This window comes from Electrona antarctica, assembly GCF_951216825.1.
Source record: "Electrona antarctica genome assembly, chromosome: 14".
NCBI classification, from domain to species: Eukaryota; Metazoa; Chordata; class Actinopteri; order Myctophiformes; family Myctophidae; genus Electrona; species Electrona antarctica.
Window position 1 is genome coordinate 41,397,837 of NC_136795.1, and position 20,305 is coordinate 41,418,141.

A 20,305-nucleotide genomic window follows, 5' to 3' on the forward strand; every position below is an offset into this window, starting at 1 on the left:
TGATTAGTCTTTAGGGTGGTTGTGTTCCGTTTGATATCCTTCTCCTATCACAGCAACTCACAAAACTTGCTGCTGTGTTTGCACATTGTTGTACTTCGCCCAGCAGATATGGGAGTTTTTTGTCATTGGTCATGTTTTCAAAATCTCCGTGTGTGGTTGTAATCTGTGGGAAGTATGTGTCTCTGATGTCTTGGTACAATGGACAGATGGTTAGGAAGTGTAGCTCGGTTTCCACTTCATTTTGTGTGCAGTGGGTGCATAGTCTGTCTTCTCTCGGGATACAGGTCTGCCTATGACGGCCTTTCTCGATCGCAAGACTGTGCTCACTGAGTCTGTACCTAGTTAGGATTTTTCTTTGTTTTGGGTCGGTCACGGTGCTCAGGTATTCTGCCACTGCGTATTCTCTGTTTAGGGCCAGATAGCATTCTAGTTTACTCTGCTTTTGTGTTGCTTCTTTCCAATGTGTCAGGTAGTTTTCCTTTTGCTGTTTTATAATTTGGTTTAGTCCAATGGGTTTTCTATCTCGTGGCTCTGTTTGCGTTTGTGCCCGGAGTTCCAGGGCCAGCTGGCTGAGGGGGCATCTCTCTAGAGTTTCGCTGTGTGTGAGTGCCTTTTTATGGAGTGCATCTAGGTCGCTTTCTTTTAGGTGGTTGTAGAACTTAAGTGCTCTCTTTTTTATTTTGATTATGAGTGGGTATCGTCCTAATTCTGCCCTGCATGCATTATTTGGTGTTTTTCGCTGGGTACGGAGAATGGATTTGCAGAATTCTGTGTGTAGGGTCTCGGTTTGGTGTTTATCCCATTTTTCAAGGTCATGGTTTGCTAATGGTCCCCAGATCTCACAACCATAGAGGGAAATTGGTTCTATCACAGAGTCCAGTATTTTAAGCCAGGTTTTTATTGGGATGTCTTTTTTGATGTTTCTTTTGATAGCATAGAATGCCCTTCTTGCCTTGTCTCTCAGGTCCTTTACAGCTTGGTTGTAGTTCCCTGTGCTGCTGATGTTTAGGCCAAGGTAGGTATAGTTTTTTGTTTGTTCTAGTGGGATTGTATTTAGGAAAAATTGATGGTTTTGGCGGCTGGATCTTTTTTGAAATATCATGATTTTAGTCTTAGTTAGGTTCACAAACTGTATGTAGTATGATTTCGGGTGTGACCGTATACAGTACAGTACACTATAGTACAGTGACAGACTGACAATACAGTGACCCTCTGGGGACCCACACGGTAACTGTCATTTCTCAACCATTTCGGACGCAGGGCGGCTCGCCGGAACCGGCCCGCCCCCCTGGGCGCATTCCTAGGGGTCTGGATGTTCCGGGGACCCCCCGGGCCCGGGGACCCCCACACGGTCACTCTTTCATTTCTCGACCGTTTCAGACGCGGGGCGGCTCGCCGGAACTGGGCTGGCACCCTGGCCGCGTTCCTGTGGGTCTGGAACTTCCGGGGACCCCCACACGGAGTTGCACCACTCACTTCACACAGTTGTGATTTTTTTAAAGAGAAACAATTAACAATAGCCTATTTTTTGAGTGGTGTAAACCACTCCTACAACTGGCTTTGTTAGTTTGTCTGTCTGTCTGTTCGTACCAAAAAATGAGCATGGTTGCTATGGTCACCCAGTTCACACGGGTGTGATTTCATTACGTCAGACATTACGTCAGACCACAGCTGATCAGTCTATATAAGACCTTACACCACTCAGTTCACACGGGTGTGATTTTTTTTTAATAGTACGTAGGCCTATATAAATACTATTTTAGCCCTAATTTCCCACTATCAGCCACTGTGACTATATTATTGTGCCGGTGTCTGGTGTGTTTCCTTGCAAAAAGATTCATCCCTCTGGCTGTATTTTGGTTTTGTTCCACTGGTCGTCCACATCCCTAGCATGGTGTGTTTTTTCTGTGGGGGGAGGGTGGAGCTTGGCCAGAGCTCTTAATTGATCCTTTGAACTTCAATAAAAGTGCCAAACTCCTTCTGAAATGAAATGAAATGAAATGAAATGAAATCTATATTTACCCAGGGTATCTGGGCTAAGCTCAAGAACTTGTTTCCAGCCAGGCCCTGCTCATAGAACACATTTCATCGTAGTGGTTGATGCCTTGTTCAAGGGCATTTCAGCGGTGGTAATTTTAACGTGTCGGACGGCTGATTCGAACTGGGAACCTTCCGGTATCTAGACCGCGCCGCTATCCGTTCGGCCACCGCTGCCACAAGTGCTCTCTCTAATCAATGAAAGCATCAAAGACAGCTATACCGTTTGATGCCTGTCAGAGAAGGGAGGGGGGAGTGTGTGTGTTTGTACACATAGACTTGCCTAGTGTCCCTTTTATATATATATATATATATATATATATATATATATATATTGCTCACAATGCGATTATATGCATTGACGATGCATTGTGAACTTTTAGATCTGCAAAAGAATTACTGATACTAGCTCAAAACGCATCACTGATGTTTTGTGTAAAGCACATTGAATAATTTTGTCTGAAATGCGCTAAAATTGGCTTTGCTTGTCAGCTCGTAGGCCTAGATCTTCAAATAGCCGATGCATATCAGGTTAAACTGAGTGATATTGATGCTATATCAAGTCAATTTATAATTTCGCTGTTGAGGTTGTATTTATCAAGATCATCAGATATTTAATTATATCATATTTGAAGAGCTTAATAATTGATTAATTGATATGTCCGTCCGTCACCCCCTCCCGGCCGCCTCCTAGAAATAGTGTCAACAATATTTAATACAAATACTCCAGCAACGTATAGGTCTAGGCCTGGCTACAGATAGGCCCAGACAAACAAACATCATTCTACACTGTACAGTGTGAGGTTATTTGAGCACATGAGCGCAAGCTTCTGTGCGACTGCCTGCGCGCAGTCAAGGAGAATATTGAAGGAGAGGTCAGAATGTGCAGTTTGTGCACAAGAAGACATCCGATCAGAAAGAATGTGGTCTTATATTTTCCTTGAGCGATTGACAAAGGTTACAATTATAATTCAGTAGTATTTAATATGTATTATGAAAATGAATTCATCATGTATAGTTGATCAGTTTGCCAGTGCCTCTAGAACCTTGTACCTCCTGGAACCTTCTGTGTGACTTCTCCTTTTTCAACGTACTCCTTTTCCTGCAGGCTAATCTCGCGTGGACAGAACCAGATGCTTATTGGAGATAATGGGAATGGAAACGTAACCCCATGGTAACGCGAGACTGAGCTGCCAGCCTACAACAGATTGTACACAATCATCATGGCGACCCAGGATGGTGGGTATATTGAGAAAATAGTTTTATTTCCTTCTTAACTATCGTAACACTGCGCGACAGACATTTCCCGTTAAATAACAATGACAAGAATGGACACGGCGACATATTTTGTCCAATGATTTCGTGTAGGGTTTAATGCCAGTTATAATTCTACACTCTGAACACATTCTCTCACCGTACGTGCTGCTATCACACGGCAACCAAAGATCGGCATCGTTAGCAACATATAGCTAGGTTAGCAGAAAATTAAAAAATAAAACAACAAAACAACCGTTGCTTTCTGTTGTCATGTCGTCCCGTAACGTATAAATCCAGTCAGTCGCATGTTTGTTGCGATGTGGCAGTTTCCAGAGCCATTGTGAAATGGTGTTAAGGAACCTCATTGTTGTCAGTAACGCTCCATATGTAGCCGTTATGTTGACAGTGTACTTGCTAACTGTAAGATAGCTTTGTACGTCCACTCATGTCACGTATGGGTCCTTGCATACATTTTATATTGTGTACATTCACACCCTAAATAATCTTAAACTAACAGTGTGTTGTTGGTGACTGTAATATGTCACCTTTACTTGCGCTTTCGAGTTTTCCATCATGATGTCAGCGGTTTCTTTGTAATGTCTTGCGTCATTTACAGAAGAAGCCATATCCAATATTACCTTTTAATTGATTCATGGGTACTTTATTAACAGTTTGCAAATTGTACAGTGGTATTGATTATACAATGGTCCTAGAATGATAACACAAAAAGCCCTGAGGGCTTATTTACATTGTGGTCCTGTGTATTCAATTCATAGACATTTAAATATACAATAATATCCAATTATGTTAACTAACCTTAACTATAACTAACATACTTATGTTACTTGAATTTGGTCTTGAACAGACCTTGCTCAAGGGAAAGTAAGCTATACGTTACATCTTGGCAAGTAACTGTTGTCGGTGGACTAGATTCACTTGAGTGGACTGCTAGTCTGCTATAGATAAATATAGCTCATGCTGCCTATTGACAACCATCTCACCTGCTTAAGTTCCAACTATTGCACATTTTGCACTCATCACCTTTTGGGTAAATCAGTTAAATTATCCCACAATCGTGTTCGGTGGCAGTGGCATGATTAACTCATCTGTTCGGCAGTGATTATAAGTGTATAGTGTGCGACACAAAAGACCATTCAAGAATATTAATTTATTTGCTAGGCGCTGCGGCTTAATATATGAAGCTGTCATCTGATCTAAACTATCCAGTCCAGACCAAGACCAGAGGAAATTAATTCTAAATTGAGTCTGTCTGGTACACGAATAGCAAGGATATATTTAAAAATCAGACCTGTCTGAAGTGAGTTGTACTGTACTGTACATGCCCTCCTCCCTGGCCTGTGTGTCTTTGTGTGTTAGGCTGTGCAACAGTGACACTTGGTGGTGAACAAATGCTATAACGTTATTTTCGTGCTCGGACACAGCCAGGGACAGACCCAGGGACACAGTAATAAATATATATATATAGATAGATAGACAGACAGACAGACAGACAGACAGACAGACAGACACATATATATATATATATATATATATATATTCATTCTGCAATTATGTTCAACACATGCTGTATCTTAACTGATGTTTTATATCTTAACTGAATCCCAATTTAAATATGTACATGGTCAAAATGTAGAGTCTGTGATATGGCTTTAACTTAAAATAGTTCACAGAGGGGTCCCATGACTAGACCTGAGACTTATAATACTGTCTGTGTCCTCCTAATGCTATATGTTAGGAGTCACAATCAGTTGTGCAGTGTTTGACTGCTTTAGGTTAGGTGTTTTTTTGTCTTAGGCTCATGGCCAAGCTGACATGAGTTGTCAGGCAACGGAACCCATTACAATGTCCGCATTCTGTTTGTCAGTCTCTCTGTCCTGTCAAATTGTTCTATTTAAAGCTGCTATAAGCAATAATATGTCAAAAATGTAATGACCGTTTTATTTTGTATTGTTTTTGGTATTCAGACGGCCAGCAATGGGTAAAACGCTCCCCAAAATAATGTAGTCTCTGTGACACATCTAGGGGCCACAATCTGTCATTGGTCGATTTGCCTGTCTACTTCCTGATTGGTTAGTCATTTCGACCGGGTTTATTTTGACCAATGACAAAGCTTCTAGGAACATCTTTGATTGTGGCCCCTAGATGTGTCACAGAGACTAAATTCTTTTTGGGAGCGTTTTACTCATTGCTGGCTGTCTGAATACCAAAATAAATAAAAAACAAAGTCATTAAAGTTGCTTATAGCAGCTTTAAGTCTTTCATGAGTTTGTTTTGGGACCATGCTGTTTGTTTACCTTTTGTATTATTTTTCCCTTTTTGAACTTAACCCATTCAGGCCTGACGTCGAAATTAAAAAAAAAAAGTTTTCTAAATCAGACTATTTTCTGAAAGATTTGAGGCACAAGTTCATAGCGCGCCACTCGGTGGCGTGCTATGAGCTTGTAGATCTGCTATTTTTCAATAGCTAAATTATAACATAATGTATGTAACCAAAAGGGGTTCCCGCTCAAAATGGGTTAAAAGGGCCTATTCGTACCGGCCTATTCATGCCAGCCTAAAAGACTGGTAAAATGCCACAACAGTAATTCGTACCTCAACTAAAATGCCATGAAGATTATCATTATTGCCTGTGAAATGCAGTCGAGTGGTTTTACATAACACAAGGAATACCATACAATTATAGTAACACAATATAAATGTTGTGTGCTCTGTGTAGTATTGTAGGTAAAGAGTCACAGGCAGGCGACATAATGGCAGTGTATCACATTCTATCTGGTGCAGCATTAGGGTGTGGTTGGCACGCAGTTATAATGATACAAGTTTCTACGCTGTTTCAGGAAGCGAAGAAGTTTTAATGGAGGCTGAGGCCAAGCCAAACGAAGATGAACCACTACAGGAAAATGCTGACCAAGTGGACCCTGAAACTGTATCACAAACAGATGGGGAAAACACCACAACTCAGGACTCTAGTATTAGCAATGGAGATGACACAGATGAAAACCAGGAGATGGTGGATCTGAAGATCATTTGGAACAAGATTAAATATGATCTCAAAATTCCCATCGATAACACAGGAGCCCAACTGAAAGAGAAGATCCATTCACTCACTGGTATGAGCAGCTTAATACAATGTTAATACATTTAAACAGGATACAAATTGTTAGAAGAAGTATCTAGCCAGCAGACAAGTACCCAATGCCACCTGTTTTTCTCTCACTATCGTTAGGTCTTCCACCATCAATGCAGAAAGTGATGTACAAAGGATTACTTCACGAAGAGAAGACGCTACGTGAAATTAAAATTACCAATGGTGCAAAAATAATGGTGGTAGGGTCTACAATAAATGATGTATTAGCTGTGAATACACCCAAAGAAGTCATGAAGCAGGAGGAGAAAGCTGAAGAAGACAAAAAAGAGCCTTTATGCAGACAAAAGGTAAGGTTTTTTGTCTTGATGTGGAAAAAACATACAGTTATTAGATTTTTGGAGTCATTTTGGAGTTATGTTGTTGAACTTGTATTTTTATTTCAGCAACACAGGAAGGTTTTGGACAAAGGTAAACCAGAAGACATAATGCAAGCAGTTAAAGGAACAAAGGTGAGAACAACTTTTCTCCATAATTGTATGTTTTTAAGTATTATAATGTTGTCATTGTAACACATATCTGATACCACAAAGTATATTTACAGTCTGTCAAATCTAATATAGTAGTAGTAGATGCTATGAATAACCCTTTTGTCTGTCCTCTAATGACTAGCAAGTGCTCTCTCATTTTGTTAAACAGGAACGCTTACCATCAGTGCCTTTATCCGGAATGTTTAACAAATCCGGTGGAAAAGTTAGACTCACATTCAAACTGGAACAAGATCAGTTGTGGATTGGAACTAAGGGTGAGGTGATGGTCAGCCTCATTTTTCTTAACCTTATTGCAGAGCAAAGATACTGACGTAAACGTGTTTGTCATCATTCCGTTTTCTTCTCTGCAGAGAGAACAGAGAAGGTGCCGATGGCCTCCATAAAAAACGTAGTGACTGAACCCATTGAAGACCACGACGACTATCACATGATGGTAACGTTTCGTACTGTTTACTATATGTGAATGATACTTTGCGAAATACAAGTTAACAACACCCAAGTAAGAATATTTGTTTTAAATGGCCGAATCATTCATAAATAAGGGCAGGCATTTTTGAGGCATTCATGATCTTGCTTGGACCCAGATTTTAAATGCAACCAGTCTCATCCTACAGTAAGAAATTCAGCAACAACTTGTTAAACAAAATATGTGGAAAATAAGTCAAAGGTGCTCAAGGGACAATATAACAGCAAAGTGGAAAAGCGCTGTGAAGAATCATATGCATACATAAGGTTTTGCCCAAAAGGCTTCTTTGGGTATAGGTTGTTTATCAAACAATGTATGTCTGATAATCAATAATTTGACCACCAAATTGAATTATGTCCGATATTGAGTCTAGTATAAGAAGTGTATACTTCTGTCGTGATTTGATGATACAGTATATTGAGTCATTCTGGGGAGATATATACAAGCCTTGTTTTTCTATTGCTTCATGACTCTGCTAAGTTAACAGAAAGTATGCCAAGAACGCAAGGCCCCATTTTTCTCTCCATGACCCACCTGTGCCAAGACAAGGGACCTCGTCTCGCAATTCCCCCCCCCCCCCCCCTTTATTTTGCCTTTACTCACATGTTAGACAGCCTACATACGGATCCGACGCGCGCGCAGCCGCGCACGCATGCTTATTTGTCCTTTTTCTGCTCAAAATGAGACAATCTGGGGTCTTTAGGATCTTCTAATACCTGAAAGCAAGCTACGCTAGCGCTGATGCTACCGCCGGCCGGTGCTGCCGGGGGCTCTTCTTCTCCTTTGGTATTTCGCACATTTCATATTTTCTTTTTGCATTTGACTGGCACTGGCCTCACAATCCCGCCTAGTGAAACGGGATGTATTGTGTTAACCCATTTAGACCTGGAACACCTATACGCTATTATACCTTTCAAGCCGAGTGTAGTTGTTGCTATATACAATATTCTTGTAAACGTTTTTCAGAACTTACAGGTAGCTCAGGATTTAGAAGGCCTTTTTTGGCCTCAGGTCTAAATATGGGCTTTGTGTATAGCCATGAAATTAGTACTGGGGCCCTAGAAATGTTATTGGTATTCAAATTCAGTGCACAAGAAATGTTACTATTCAAAGGTCTTGTTTTATCTTGCTTAAATTGTTTCTTAGTCCCTGGTCTCTGCTACAGTGTGAAGTGTTCAAATCATTGTCTCTGCTACAGTGTGAAGTTTTCAAAATCTTGTCATAACTGTTAATCATCTGGTGCACTTTTTGTAGCAAAAGAGCAAGCATTCATTCCCTGCTCAGTTGTTCATTGTTCTTTACAATCCCATGTAGTAATGTGAACCACAGAGACTACAATCGTTTACAGCTGAGTTAAACGGAGGGATAAAAGACATAATTGGCTGTGTTATTTGGATAGATGGTCAGCCACTGGTCTTACATAAAATGCTGTAACTCAATTATTATTATTTTCCTGTCCTTGGGGGAGAAGGGGGAGCTGCCATATAATCGGCAGTGTCTGTTACTGACTGACTCCCCATTGTTAAAACACGCACCACCACAATCACTCCCTCATGCAGTGATTACAGCCAGCAGTGTACCAGGCCAGTATCCCATTTCCTTGCTTCTCTTGACAAACCCGACACGGGAATGTGTGTAGTGCAGTAAGTCACTGATATGCAGGCATTTCATATATCTTTTACTAGGTGAGTTCTTATAAATTCAAATCATGTAATTGCCCATCAAGCAACTGGAAAGAAAGTTGTCAATCTTTTATAATAGAAAAAACAGAGGTTGGACTCTAAAATGCCACATGAAGTCAGCAGGTCTTCTATGGAAGGCTATTTTCAGTTATTTAAGATTGAAGCATTTGAAGTGGTCAAACTAGCAATATGTTAAGAAACATCTTCCATGACATCTTAATAGTCCCAGGATATTTAATTTAAAATAAAAGGTTAAAGCCTCAATCTGTGATTTTATTCACCTGATATTTTCAGTCGTGAGATTTTATTTTGTCTTTAATCCATGTATTCTATATATGAAATAATCGCTTGACTTCCAGTTTACAATTCAAGCACCAGAGCCGTATGAAAAGAATAGCCAGCAGCACTCGGAAGTCCTTCTGGTACTTTTTTATTAAAGGCACGGGCAAACATGTTTCGGCATCAAACCTCAGTGTGGGTTAGGGTTAACTTAAGTCAACAGAACAGATAAGAGGGAAGTCGGGCCGGCTACAGTATACGGTACGGTTGAACTAGGCTCGCCTGGTCTTTTAAATGTAATCTAAATTAGCATATAATTGAATGAATTCATGACTATTTGATATGCTTTCCTGTTTTTCTTTCTTTTCATTTCTATTTTTTTCATAGGCTTTTCAGTTGGGTCCAACAGAAGCTTCCCAGTATTGGGTCTACTGGGTTCCTATACAGTTTGTCGATGCAATCAAAGACACAGTCCTTGGAAAATGGCAGTATTTCTAATGTGCCTCTATTTTTGACGATGAAGAACTGGGACTGAGAAGAGGAGCCAATGACAAATGAAACTGGAGAAATAAAGGAGGCTTAAAGGAACTTCTTGCTTATTAGAGAAGCAAACTGAAGGATGCCTGTGGACTAATCAATATTCTTTTGGGTTTTTAAGTGCACTATGTGGCCACATCGTATTTCTCAACCCAGTTTATCATTCAAGGTTTTCAGCAAATGCAAGAGAAAACAATGAAACCAATTGTACAGAAATTGCTAACATGTTTCCTCAGTTATTCTTAAAGAAATAAAACTTATTTAAGAAAATTATGCAGTAGGACATCCTTTGTTTGTCCTGTTTGCCTCTTTAATGACCCGCCACCCATCCAACTCGCAAATAGTGTGCATGTGTGTGTGTGTGTGTGTATATATATATATATATATATATATATATATATATATATATATATATATATATTTCCATCCCATGTTTGGTCCACACCAATATTAATTAAATCATTTTGATTAATAATTTCTGCCTTGAAGGTTGGTTTAACTCGGAATGGTGTATTGATTTTGGAACACATGTTCTACTGCAGTACATCTATTTTATCAGAAGAGGGCAGCATATGCTTTTGGTTCAACTTCTTACCATCAGGTGTGACTAATGGGGAATATTGGTGTATATGTACATAAAGTGGTAAAGTACTGCATTGAGGGCTTTATAAATGGATATGTAATGGTGTTACCTGTCACCTTGAGTGTTAAAACGTACTTATTATTCTGGAAAGCTCTACCTTTTGTATTTTGGTTGTATATATTTTAGCTCTGAGAATCTATATCCCATATAATGTATTAATGCAATGCACACTATGTTTTCTTCCTTTCAGAAAAAGTTGTCTAATTAGATTTTATAATATACAAGATAGTTTACTGATGGATCAAACCAAATGCATGCCCGATTTGGCAAAGAGGTCCAGAAATGTATCCAGCATGGAGATGTGACCACATCTGATCTTCATCAGGTAAAGGTGATTACATGAACATGTCTGTTTGGGACCTGAGACCAGATTCTACAAATTACTTCTAAATCATGACAGTTTTCTGAAAAACCTATGTCTGTGCTTCTCAAACATTTTCATGTCAAAGACCCCAAAAATATGTATATTTGGCTGCCGACCCCCATCTGAAAATATGTTGTTTCAGGTACCGTTTTGGGCATACTGCATGGCAGTTTGGTCCATTTATGACAGGGGTGGGCAACTTTGACGATGGAGAGGGCCACTATATTTCCACACTCACTCCCTAGGGCCATAATATTGCTGTCGTAGCAAAAATAGCCGATCTACAAGCTCAAAACGCGTCGCGCTGCGACACGTTTTGAGCTTGTAGATCGGCTATTTTTGCTATGTTCGAATTTAAATCTTGAATTTATGCTATTTTTGAATTGGAATCCTGAAAATGTACATTTTTATGTAATTTCAAATGCCTTTAATTATACTTGTGTTGAGCAATGAGCTACTAATCTAGACTAAGTAATTAAAGTGGGTCATGTTTGCTATGTGTTGTGGAATTGTAAACAGCTGAAACCAATATATCAGTATTCTGACATTAACCTGAGGGCCGCATTAAGTGAAGGTGGGGGCCGCAGATTAATTGCGGCCACCTGCAATTAATCTGGCCCGCAGGTTAATATTGGAATGATATATTATTGATTTCAGATGTTACAATTCCAAACATGCATGACCCGCTTTAATTACTTCAGTCTATATTAGTAGCTAATTTATGTTCAATGTATTTGTATTTAAGTTCATGAAGTTGGCATAAGTAAAGTAAATGCTTTTGAAATAACAAAACAATAATTCAATGATGCGTTTTGAGCTTGTAAGATTTATTTTTGCTACTTTTGTGTCATAGAATGACAAAGTATGGCATTAAATACGGGAAAAGTTCAAATGGGGAGATAAGAGGTTTCTGCCCGACAGTATGTAACACGGCCCTCTGGAGTATTGGAAACATAGTGGCCCTCTGAATCATCAAGGTTGCCCAACCCTGATTGATGAGGTTTCCACACCTCAGTGACAATATAATACAGGCCTACACTGACAATATAATACATTGTGGATATTGTTAACATAACATATAGAGCCAAAAGCATTCTCTCTGTAATAGTAGTTTCCCTGCATGAAGTGGACCGTCATCATTCATGTCAATTTTGATCTCAAGGATTTAGCTCACTACAGTGAGGACAGGTTAAGAGGTAAAATATGTTAGGAGTGAGCGAGTGACACCCACCTGATGCTGTGTTTAGGATTGATTGATTGATTGAAAATTGTATTAACAGTTTGCAGAATTACAGTACATTTCAAGCACAAACTCAATACAAAGGCTGTTAACTGTGAGTGGACGACCCAATTAAGCATTACACTTGTTTACAACAGGGTCCACCATGTTAAATTCATCAAAACATTTAGAGACGTATAAATAGACACTTCTATATAGACAAAGAACAGAACAGGAATTCATCATAATGGAGGTAAAAAGGGAAAAGAAACAGACAGTGAGGGGAAAATGGGGGGGGGGGGGGGATTCAGATTTTACGGGGGCCAGTTTCGAATTGCAGCCATCCGTAGGTGCCCTTTGAGAGCGGTTTTGAAGGAGTCAAGGAATTCGCATGTCTTAATGACTGTTGGTAGGGCGTTCCACATTTTGGTGGCATAGGAGCGAAAATAATTTAGTCCCTTGTTTGTGCCGAATCTGGGTTGGCATTTGTAGGTGACATTTCAATGAGCTGGTATACGTACAGTATGTCACAGGGGCCCTGGTTGCAAGAATGCTTATGGGGCCCCCCATAAACATAAAAAAATCCCATCCCCATTTCATCAACAGGCCAAAATGATGTTCTACTGCCCTCAAGCTGAACCCAGATAAGACTGAGCTTCTCTTCTTCTCAGCTAAGTGCTCCCCCATGCAGAAGCTAACTATTTCCCATAGACAACGCCCTGGTGACTTCAGTTCCAACAGCCAAGAACTCTCCTTACTGGCCTTCCAGCATGTGCATTTAAGCCTCCAATTGATGCAGAATGCTGCAACACGCTTGGTCTTCAACCAGCCAAAATGCTCACGTCTCCCCCCTTCTCCGCTCCCTCCATTACTCCGGTTACTGCCCGCACAGTACAAAAAAATTCTGATGATGGCCAAAAGCAACCAAAGGTATGGCACCCCCATATCTTCAAAGTCTGATTGTTCTTGCTTACTGTAAATCGCTCTGGATTAAGAGTGTCTGCTGAATGCCTAAATTGTGATGTGTGTGTGACTGTGTGTTTGTGTGTGTGACTGTGCGTGTGTGTGCGTAATATGTGCATTCACCCTGTTTTTTGAGTGGTGCAACCACTCCAAGGAACAGCAATGTCCGTGTTCAACTATGTTTTTGTGTGACTAGCAATGTCCGTGTTCAACTATGTTTGTGTGTGACGTTAATGAGCACCAGTACCAATGAGTACCAAAAGTGGCGCTGTTGTGCCAGAAACGGAGAGAGAGAGATAAGGTGGCCTTACACTAGCCGATTTTTTTCAATCTGAAATCTGATAGCACCACACACTACAGGATAATCGGAGCGGGGCAGAGCAAATATCAAACATTCTGGATGTTGATCGGGCCGATCCCGATCGCGCTTTGAGCGGTCGGGCACCCCCCGAGCATTAAAAATGCCCGATTATCGGCTAGTGTAAGGCCACCTATAGTGCTCCACTGTTGCCTGCTAATGAGAGAGGAGGGGGGGGGGGGGGGGGGGATTTGCACCACTCAGTTCACACTGGTGTGATTTTTCATATTTCCCAAATCAAGCCTGTGCACAATCCAGTCATTCAGTATCCTTACAATAGGCTTTGCGTGTCACTCAAGCTTTGCCATATCGTATGTGTTCATGCCAATTAAGCTGTCAAGCCTTGTTCTGTGTTTTGGTCTGTTTTCTTGACAACAAAGTTATTATTGCCAAACCCTTGCCTGTATGACGTTCTGATCTCTGATGTTCAGTATTTGACCTCGGCCTGCCCACTATTTTTGTTTATGCCTGCTCCTTGTTTTTCTTTGTTTTTCTATATAGCTCCCCTATGAGACTTTGTGTTGTCTTCTTCTGAGTCATCTCCATGGTGTCTGGCAATGTATCCACGTTGTTTACTAAATTTTGAAAAATATTAATCCCATTATTATTTGTGTCATTCGGGCATACAATTTTGAGACAGTATTGTATTGTCACAAAAGGAGATGCGCTTGCTATTATGTTTCATACTGGTGACAATGTATCTCCGTTTTCTTCCTTTCAGAAAAAGTTGTCTAATAAGATTTTATAATATACAAGATAGTTTATTGATGGATCAAACCAAATGCATGCCCGATTTGGCAAAGAGGTCCAGAAATGTATCCAGCATGGAGATGTGACCACAGCTGATCTTCATCAGGTAAAGGTGATTACATGAACATGTCTGTCTGGGACCTGAGACCAGATTCTACAAATTACTTCTAAATCATGACAGTTTTCTGAAAAACCTATGTTTCTATGTCTGTGCTTCTCAAACATTTTCATGTCAAAGACCCCAAAAATATGTATATTTGGCTGCCGACCCCCATCTGAAAATATGTTGTTTCAGGTACCGTTTTGGACATACTGCATGGCAGTTTGGTCCATTTATGACAGGGGTGGGCAACTTTGACGATGGAGAGGGCCACTATATTTCCACACTCACTCCAGAGGGCCACTATATTTCCACACTCACTCCAGAGGGCCACTATATTTCCACACTCACTCCAGAGGGCCACGTTGCATATTACTGTCGTAGCAAAAATAGCCGATTTACAAGCTCAAAACGTGTCGCATCGCGACGCGTTTTGAGCTTGTAGATCGGCTATTTTTGCTATATTTGAATTGAAATCCTGAAAAATTACCTTTTTTATTTCATTTCAAATGAATTTAGTTATAGTTATGTTAACTTTATGAACTAAATCCAAACACATTGGACATAAAAGCGGGTCATGTTTGCATGTTTGGAATTGTAGCAGCTGAAATCAATAATATATCAGTATTCTGATATTAACCTGAGGGCCGCATTAAGTGATGATGGTGCCGCATGTGGCCCCCGGGCCGCCAGTTGCCCACCCCTGATTTATGACATGCATGGGCAACTGGCGGCCCGGGGGCCACATGCGGCCCCCACCTGCAATTAATCTGGCCCGCAGGTTAATATTGGAATGATATATTATTGATTTCAGATGTTACAATTGCAAACATGCATGACCCGCTTTAATTACTTCAGTCTATATTAGTAGCTAATTTATGTTCAATGTATTTGTATTTAAGTTCATAAAGTTGGCATAAGTAAAGTAAATGCTTTTGAAATAACAAAACAATAATTCAATGATGCGTTTTGAGCTTGTAAGATTGGCTATTTTTGCTACTTTTGTGTCATAGAATGACAAAGTATGGCATTAAATACGGGAACAGTTCAAATGGGGAGATAAGAGGTTTCTGCCCGACAGTATGTAACACGGCCCTCTGGAGTATTGGAAACATAGTGGCCCTCTGAATCATCAAGGTTGCCCAACCCTGATTGATGAGGTTTCCACACCTCAGTGACAATATAATACAGGCCTACACTGACAATATAATACATTGTGGATATTGTTAACATAACATATAGAGCCAAAAGCATTCTCTCTGTAATAGTAGTTTCCCTGCATGAAGTGGACCGTCATCATTCATGTCAATTTTGATCTCAAGGATTTAGCTCACTACAGTGAGGACAGGTTAAGAGGTAAAATATGTTAGGAGTGAGCGAGTGACACCCACCTGATGCTGTGTTTAGGATTGATTGATTGATTGAAAATTGTATTAACAGTTTGCAGAATTACAGTACATTTCAAGCACAAACTCAATACAAAGGCTGTTAACTGTGAGTGTACGACCCAATTAAGCATTACACTTGTTTACAACAGGGTCCACCATGTTCAATTCATCAAAACATTTAGAGACGTATAAATAGACACTTCTATATAGACAAAGAACAGAACAGGAATTCATCATAATGGAGGTAAAAAGGGAAAAGAAACAGTGAGGGGAAAATGGGGGGGGGGGGGCGGTGGGGGGGATTCAGATTTTACGGGGGCCAGTTTCGAATTGCAGCCATCCGTAGGTGCCCTTTGAGAGCGGTTTTGAAGGAGTCAAGGAATTCGCATGTCTTAATGACTGTTGGTAGGAGCGAAAAGAATTTAGTCCCTTGTTTGTGCCGAATCTGGGTTGGCATTTGTAGGTGACATTTCAATGAGCTGGTATACGTACAGTATGTCACAGGGGCCCTGGTTGCAAGAATGCTTATGGGGCCCCCCATAAACATAAAAAAATCCCATCCCCATTTCATCAACAGGCCAAAATGATGTTCTACTGCCCTCAAGCTGAACCCAGATAAGACTGAGCTTCTCTTCTTCTCAGCTAAGTCCTCCCCCATGCAGGAGCTAACTATTTCCCATAGACAACGCCCTGGTGACTTCAGTTCCAACAGCCAAGAACTCTCCTTACTGGCCTTCCAGCATGTGCATTTAAGCCTCCAATTGATGCAGAATGCTGCAACACGCTTGGTCTTCAACCAGCCAAAATTCTCACGTCTCCCCCCTTCTCCGCTCCCTCCATTACTCCGGTTACTGCCCGCACAGTACAAAAAAATTCTGATGATGGCCAAAAGCAACCAAAGGTATGGCACCCCCATATCTTCAAAGTCTGATTGTTCTTGCTTACTGTAAATCGCTCTGGATTAAGAGTGTCTGCTGAATGCCTAAATTGTGATGTGTGTGTGACTGTGTGTTTGTGTGTGTGACTGTGCGTGTGTGTGCGTAATATGTGCATTCACCCTGTTTTTTGAGTGGTGCAACCACTCCAAGGAACAGCAATGTCCGTGTTCAACTATGTTTTTGTGTGACTAGCAATGTCCGTGTTCAACTATGTTTGTGTGTGACGTTAATGAGCACCAGTACCAATGAGTACCAAAAGTGGCGCTGTTGTGCCAGAAACGGAGAGAGAGAGATAAGGTGGCCTTACACTAGCCGATTTTTTTCAATCTGAAATCTGATAGCACCACACACTACAGGATAATCGGAGCGGGGCAGAGCAAATATCAAACATTCTGGATGTTGATCGGGCCGATCCCGATCGCGCTTTGAGCGGTCGGGCACCCCCCGAGCATTAAAAATGCCCGATTATCGGCTAGTGTAAGGCCACCTATAGTGCTCCACTGTTGCCTGCTAATGAGAGAGGAGGGGGGGGGGGGATTTGCACCACTCAGTTCACACTGGTGTGATTTTTCATATTTCCCAAATCAAGCCTGTGCACAATCCAGTCATTCAGTATCCTTACAATAGGCTTTGCGTGTCACTCAAGCTTTGCCATATCGTATGTGTTCATGCCAATTAAGCTGTCAAGCCTTGTTCTGGGTTTTGGTCTGTTTTCTTGCCAACAAAGTTATTATTGCCAAACCCTTGCCTGTAGGACGTTCTGATCTCTGATGTTCAGTATTTGACCTCGGCCTGCCCACTATTTTTGTTTATGCCTGCTCCTTGTTTTTCTTTGTTTTTCTATATAGCTCCCCTATGAGACTTTGTGTTGTCTTCTTCTGAGTCATCTCCATGGTGTCTGGCAATGTATCCACGTTGTTTACTAAATGTTGAAAAATATTAATCCCATTATTATTTGGTGTCATTCGGGCATACAATTTTGAGACAGTATTGTATTGTCACAAAAGGAGATGTGCTTGCTATTATGTTTCATACTGGTGACAATGTATCTCCGTTTTCTTCCTTTCAGAAAAGGTTGTCTAATAAGATTTTATAATATACAAGATAGTTTATTGATGGATCAAACCAAATGCATGCCCGATTTGGCAAAGAGGTCCAGAAATGTATCCAGCATGGAGATGTGACCACATCTGATCTTCATCAGGTAAAGGTGATTACATGAACATGTCTGTTTGGGACCTGAGACCAGATTCTACAAATTACTTCTAAATCATGACAGTTTTCTGAAAAACCTATGTTTCTATGTCTGTGCTTCTCAAACATTTTCATGGCAAAGACCCCAAAAATATGTATATTTGGCTGCCGACCCCCATCTGAAAATATGTTGTTTCAGGTTCCGTTTTGGACATACTGCATGGCAGTTTTGTCCATTTATGACATGCATGGGCCACATGTGGCCACCTGCAATTAATCTGTGTAGGTTAATATTGGAATGATATATTATTGATTTTCAGATGTTACAATTCCAAACATGCATGACCCGCTTTAATTACTTCAGTCTATATTAGTAGCTAATTTATGTTCAATGTATTTGTATTTAAGTTCATGAAGTTGGCATAAGTAAAGTAAATGCTTTTGAAATAACAAAACAATAATTCAATGATGCGTTTTGAGCTTGTAAGATTTATTTTTGCTACTTTTGTGTCATAGAATGACAAAGTATGGCATTAAATACGGAAAAAGTTCAAATGGGGAGATAAGAGGTTTCTGCCCGACAGTATGTAACACGGTCCTCTGGAGTATTGGAAACATAGTGGCCCTCTGAATCATCAAGGTGGCCCAACCCTGATTGATGAGGTTTCCACACCCCGACAGTGACAATGATTGATTTTGAGATCATAGTAAAATGAGGTCTCTAGAAGAAAGTCAGTTCAACATATAGAGCCAAAAGCATTCTCTCTGTAATAGTAGTTTCCCTGCATGAAGTGGACCGTCATCTTAGCCTGTCCTCACTACAGTGAGGACAGGTTAAAGGGGAATTTCTCCCTAAACCTTTTTTTTGTACAAAAGTAAGATGATAATTATGTATATTGACAAAAAAAAAAAAGATATAGGGGAGCTGATGCTGCAGCTGGAGATGAAGCTGGGGCTGGAGGGGTCTAACGCTAGAACTCCTATTCAATCGCGCAATTGTTTTTTTTTTTTTTTGTTCACATCTGTTCTAGATGATGTGACAGCAACACTCCATGCATTGTTGACACTGCACTCTTCCTGGTCTACGTGAGCTGATGTTAGACCCCCCCAGCAGCAGCCCCAGCTCCAGACCCAGCCCCAGCTCCCCTATATCTTTATTTTTATTTTATTTTATTTTTTTGGTCAATATACCTAATTATCAACTTACTTTTGTAAAAAAAAGGTTTAGGGAGAAATTCCCCTTTAAGAGTTAAAATATGTTAGGAGTGAGCGAGTGACACCCACCTGATGCTGTGTTTAGGATTGGCATTTGTACAGTAGGTGACATTTCAATGAGCTGGTATACGTACAGTATGTCACAAGGGCCCTGGTTCCAAGAATGCTTATGGGGCCCCCCATAAACATAAAAAAATCCCATCCCCATTTCATCAACAGGCCAAAATGATGTTCTACTGCCCTCAAGCTGAACCCAGATAAGACTGAGCTTCTCTTCTTCTCAGCTAAGTCCTCCCCCATGCAGGAGCTAACTATTTCCCATAGACAACGCCCTGGTGACTTCGGTTCCAACAGCCAAGAACTCTCCTTACTGGCCTTCCAGCATGTGCACTTAAGCCTCCAATTGATGCAGAATGCTGCAACATGGTCTTCAACCAGCCAAAATTCTCACGTCTCCCCCCTTCTCCGCTCCCTCCATTACTCCGGTTACTGCCCGCACAGTACAACAAAAATTCTGATGATGGCCAAAAGCAACCAAAGGTATGGCACCCCCATATCTTCAAAGTCTGATTGTTCTTGCTTACTGTAAATCGCTCTGGATTAAGAGTGTCTGCTGAATGCCTAAATTGTGATGTGTGTGACTGTGTGCGTGCGTGCGTGCGCGTGCATGCGTAATATGTGCATTCACCCTGTTTTTTGAGTGGTGCAACCACTCCAAGGAACAGCAATGTCCGTGTTCAACTATGTTTGTGTGTGACTAGCAATGTCCGTGTTCAACTATGTTTGTGTGTGACTATGAGCACCAGTACCAATGAGTACCAAACGTGGCGCTGTTGTGCCAGAAACGGAGAGAGAGAGATAGTGCTGCACTGTTGCCTGCTAATGAGAGAGAGTGGGGGGGGGGGGGATTTGCACCACTCAGTTCACAGTCACACGGGTGTGATTTTTCATATTTCCCAAATCAAGCCTGTGCACAATCCAGGCATTCAGTATCCTTACAGTAGGCTTTGCGTGTCACTCAAGCTTTTCCATATCGTATGTGTTCATGCCAATTAAGCTGTCAAGCCTTGTTCTGTGTTCTTGGCAACAAAGTTATTATTGCCAAACCCTTGCCTGTATGACGTTCTGATCTCTGATGTTCAGTATTTGACCTCGGCCTGCCCACTATTTTTGTTTATGCCTGCTCCTTGTTTTTCTTTGTTTTTCTATATAGCTCCCCTATGAGACTTTGTGTTGTCTTCTTCTGAGTCATCTCCAT

The 20,305-nt window shown here is 40.9% G+C and overlaps 1 protein-coding gene across 2 annotated transcripts; it reads left to right on the forward strand.

Annotated features, from left to right (window-relative positions):
• The first annotated feature begins 3,145 nt into the window (after nt 1-3,145).
• ubfd1 (ubiquitin family domain containing 1) lies at nt 3,146-10,185 on the forward strand. 2 transcript variants are annotated; one of them, XR_013791509.1, is made up of 7 exons: nt 3,146-3,276; nt 6,153-6,425; nt 6,542-6,750; nt 6,847-6,912; nt 7,100-7,216; nt 7,302-7,384; nt 9,766-9,782. XR_013791509.1 is itself a non-coding variant. In XM_079520133.1 (7 exons), exons 1-7 carry the CDS (start codon nt 3,261-3,263, stop codon nt 9,874-9,876), a joined length of 864 nt encoding a protein of 287 aa, XP_079376259.1. In that variant the 5' UTR covers nt 3,146-3,260; the 3' UTR covers nt 9,877-10,185. The 2 variants fall into 2 exon arrangements, 1 of the variants encoding a protein (XP_079376259.1); XM_079520133.1 differs by having other exon boundaries at nt 7,100-7,205; nt 9,766-10,185.
• The last annotated feature ends 10,120 nt before the right edge of the window (nt 10,186-20,305 follow it).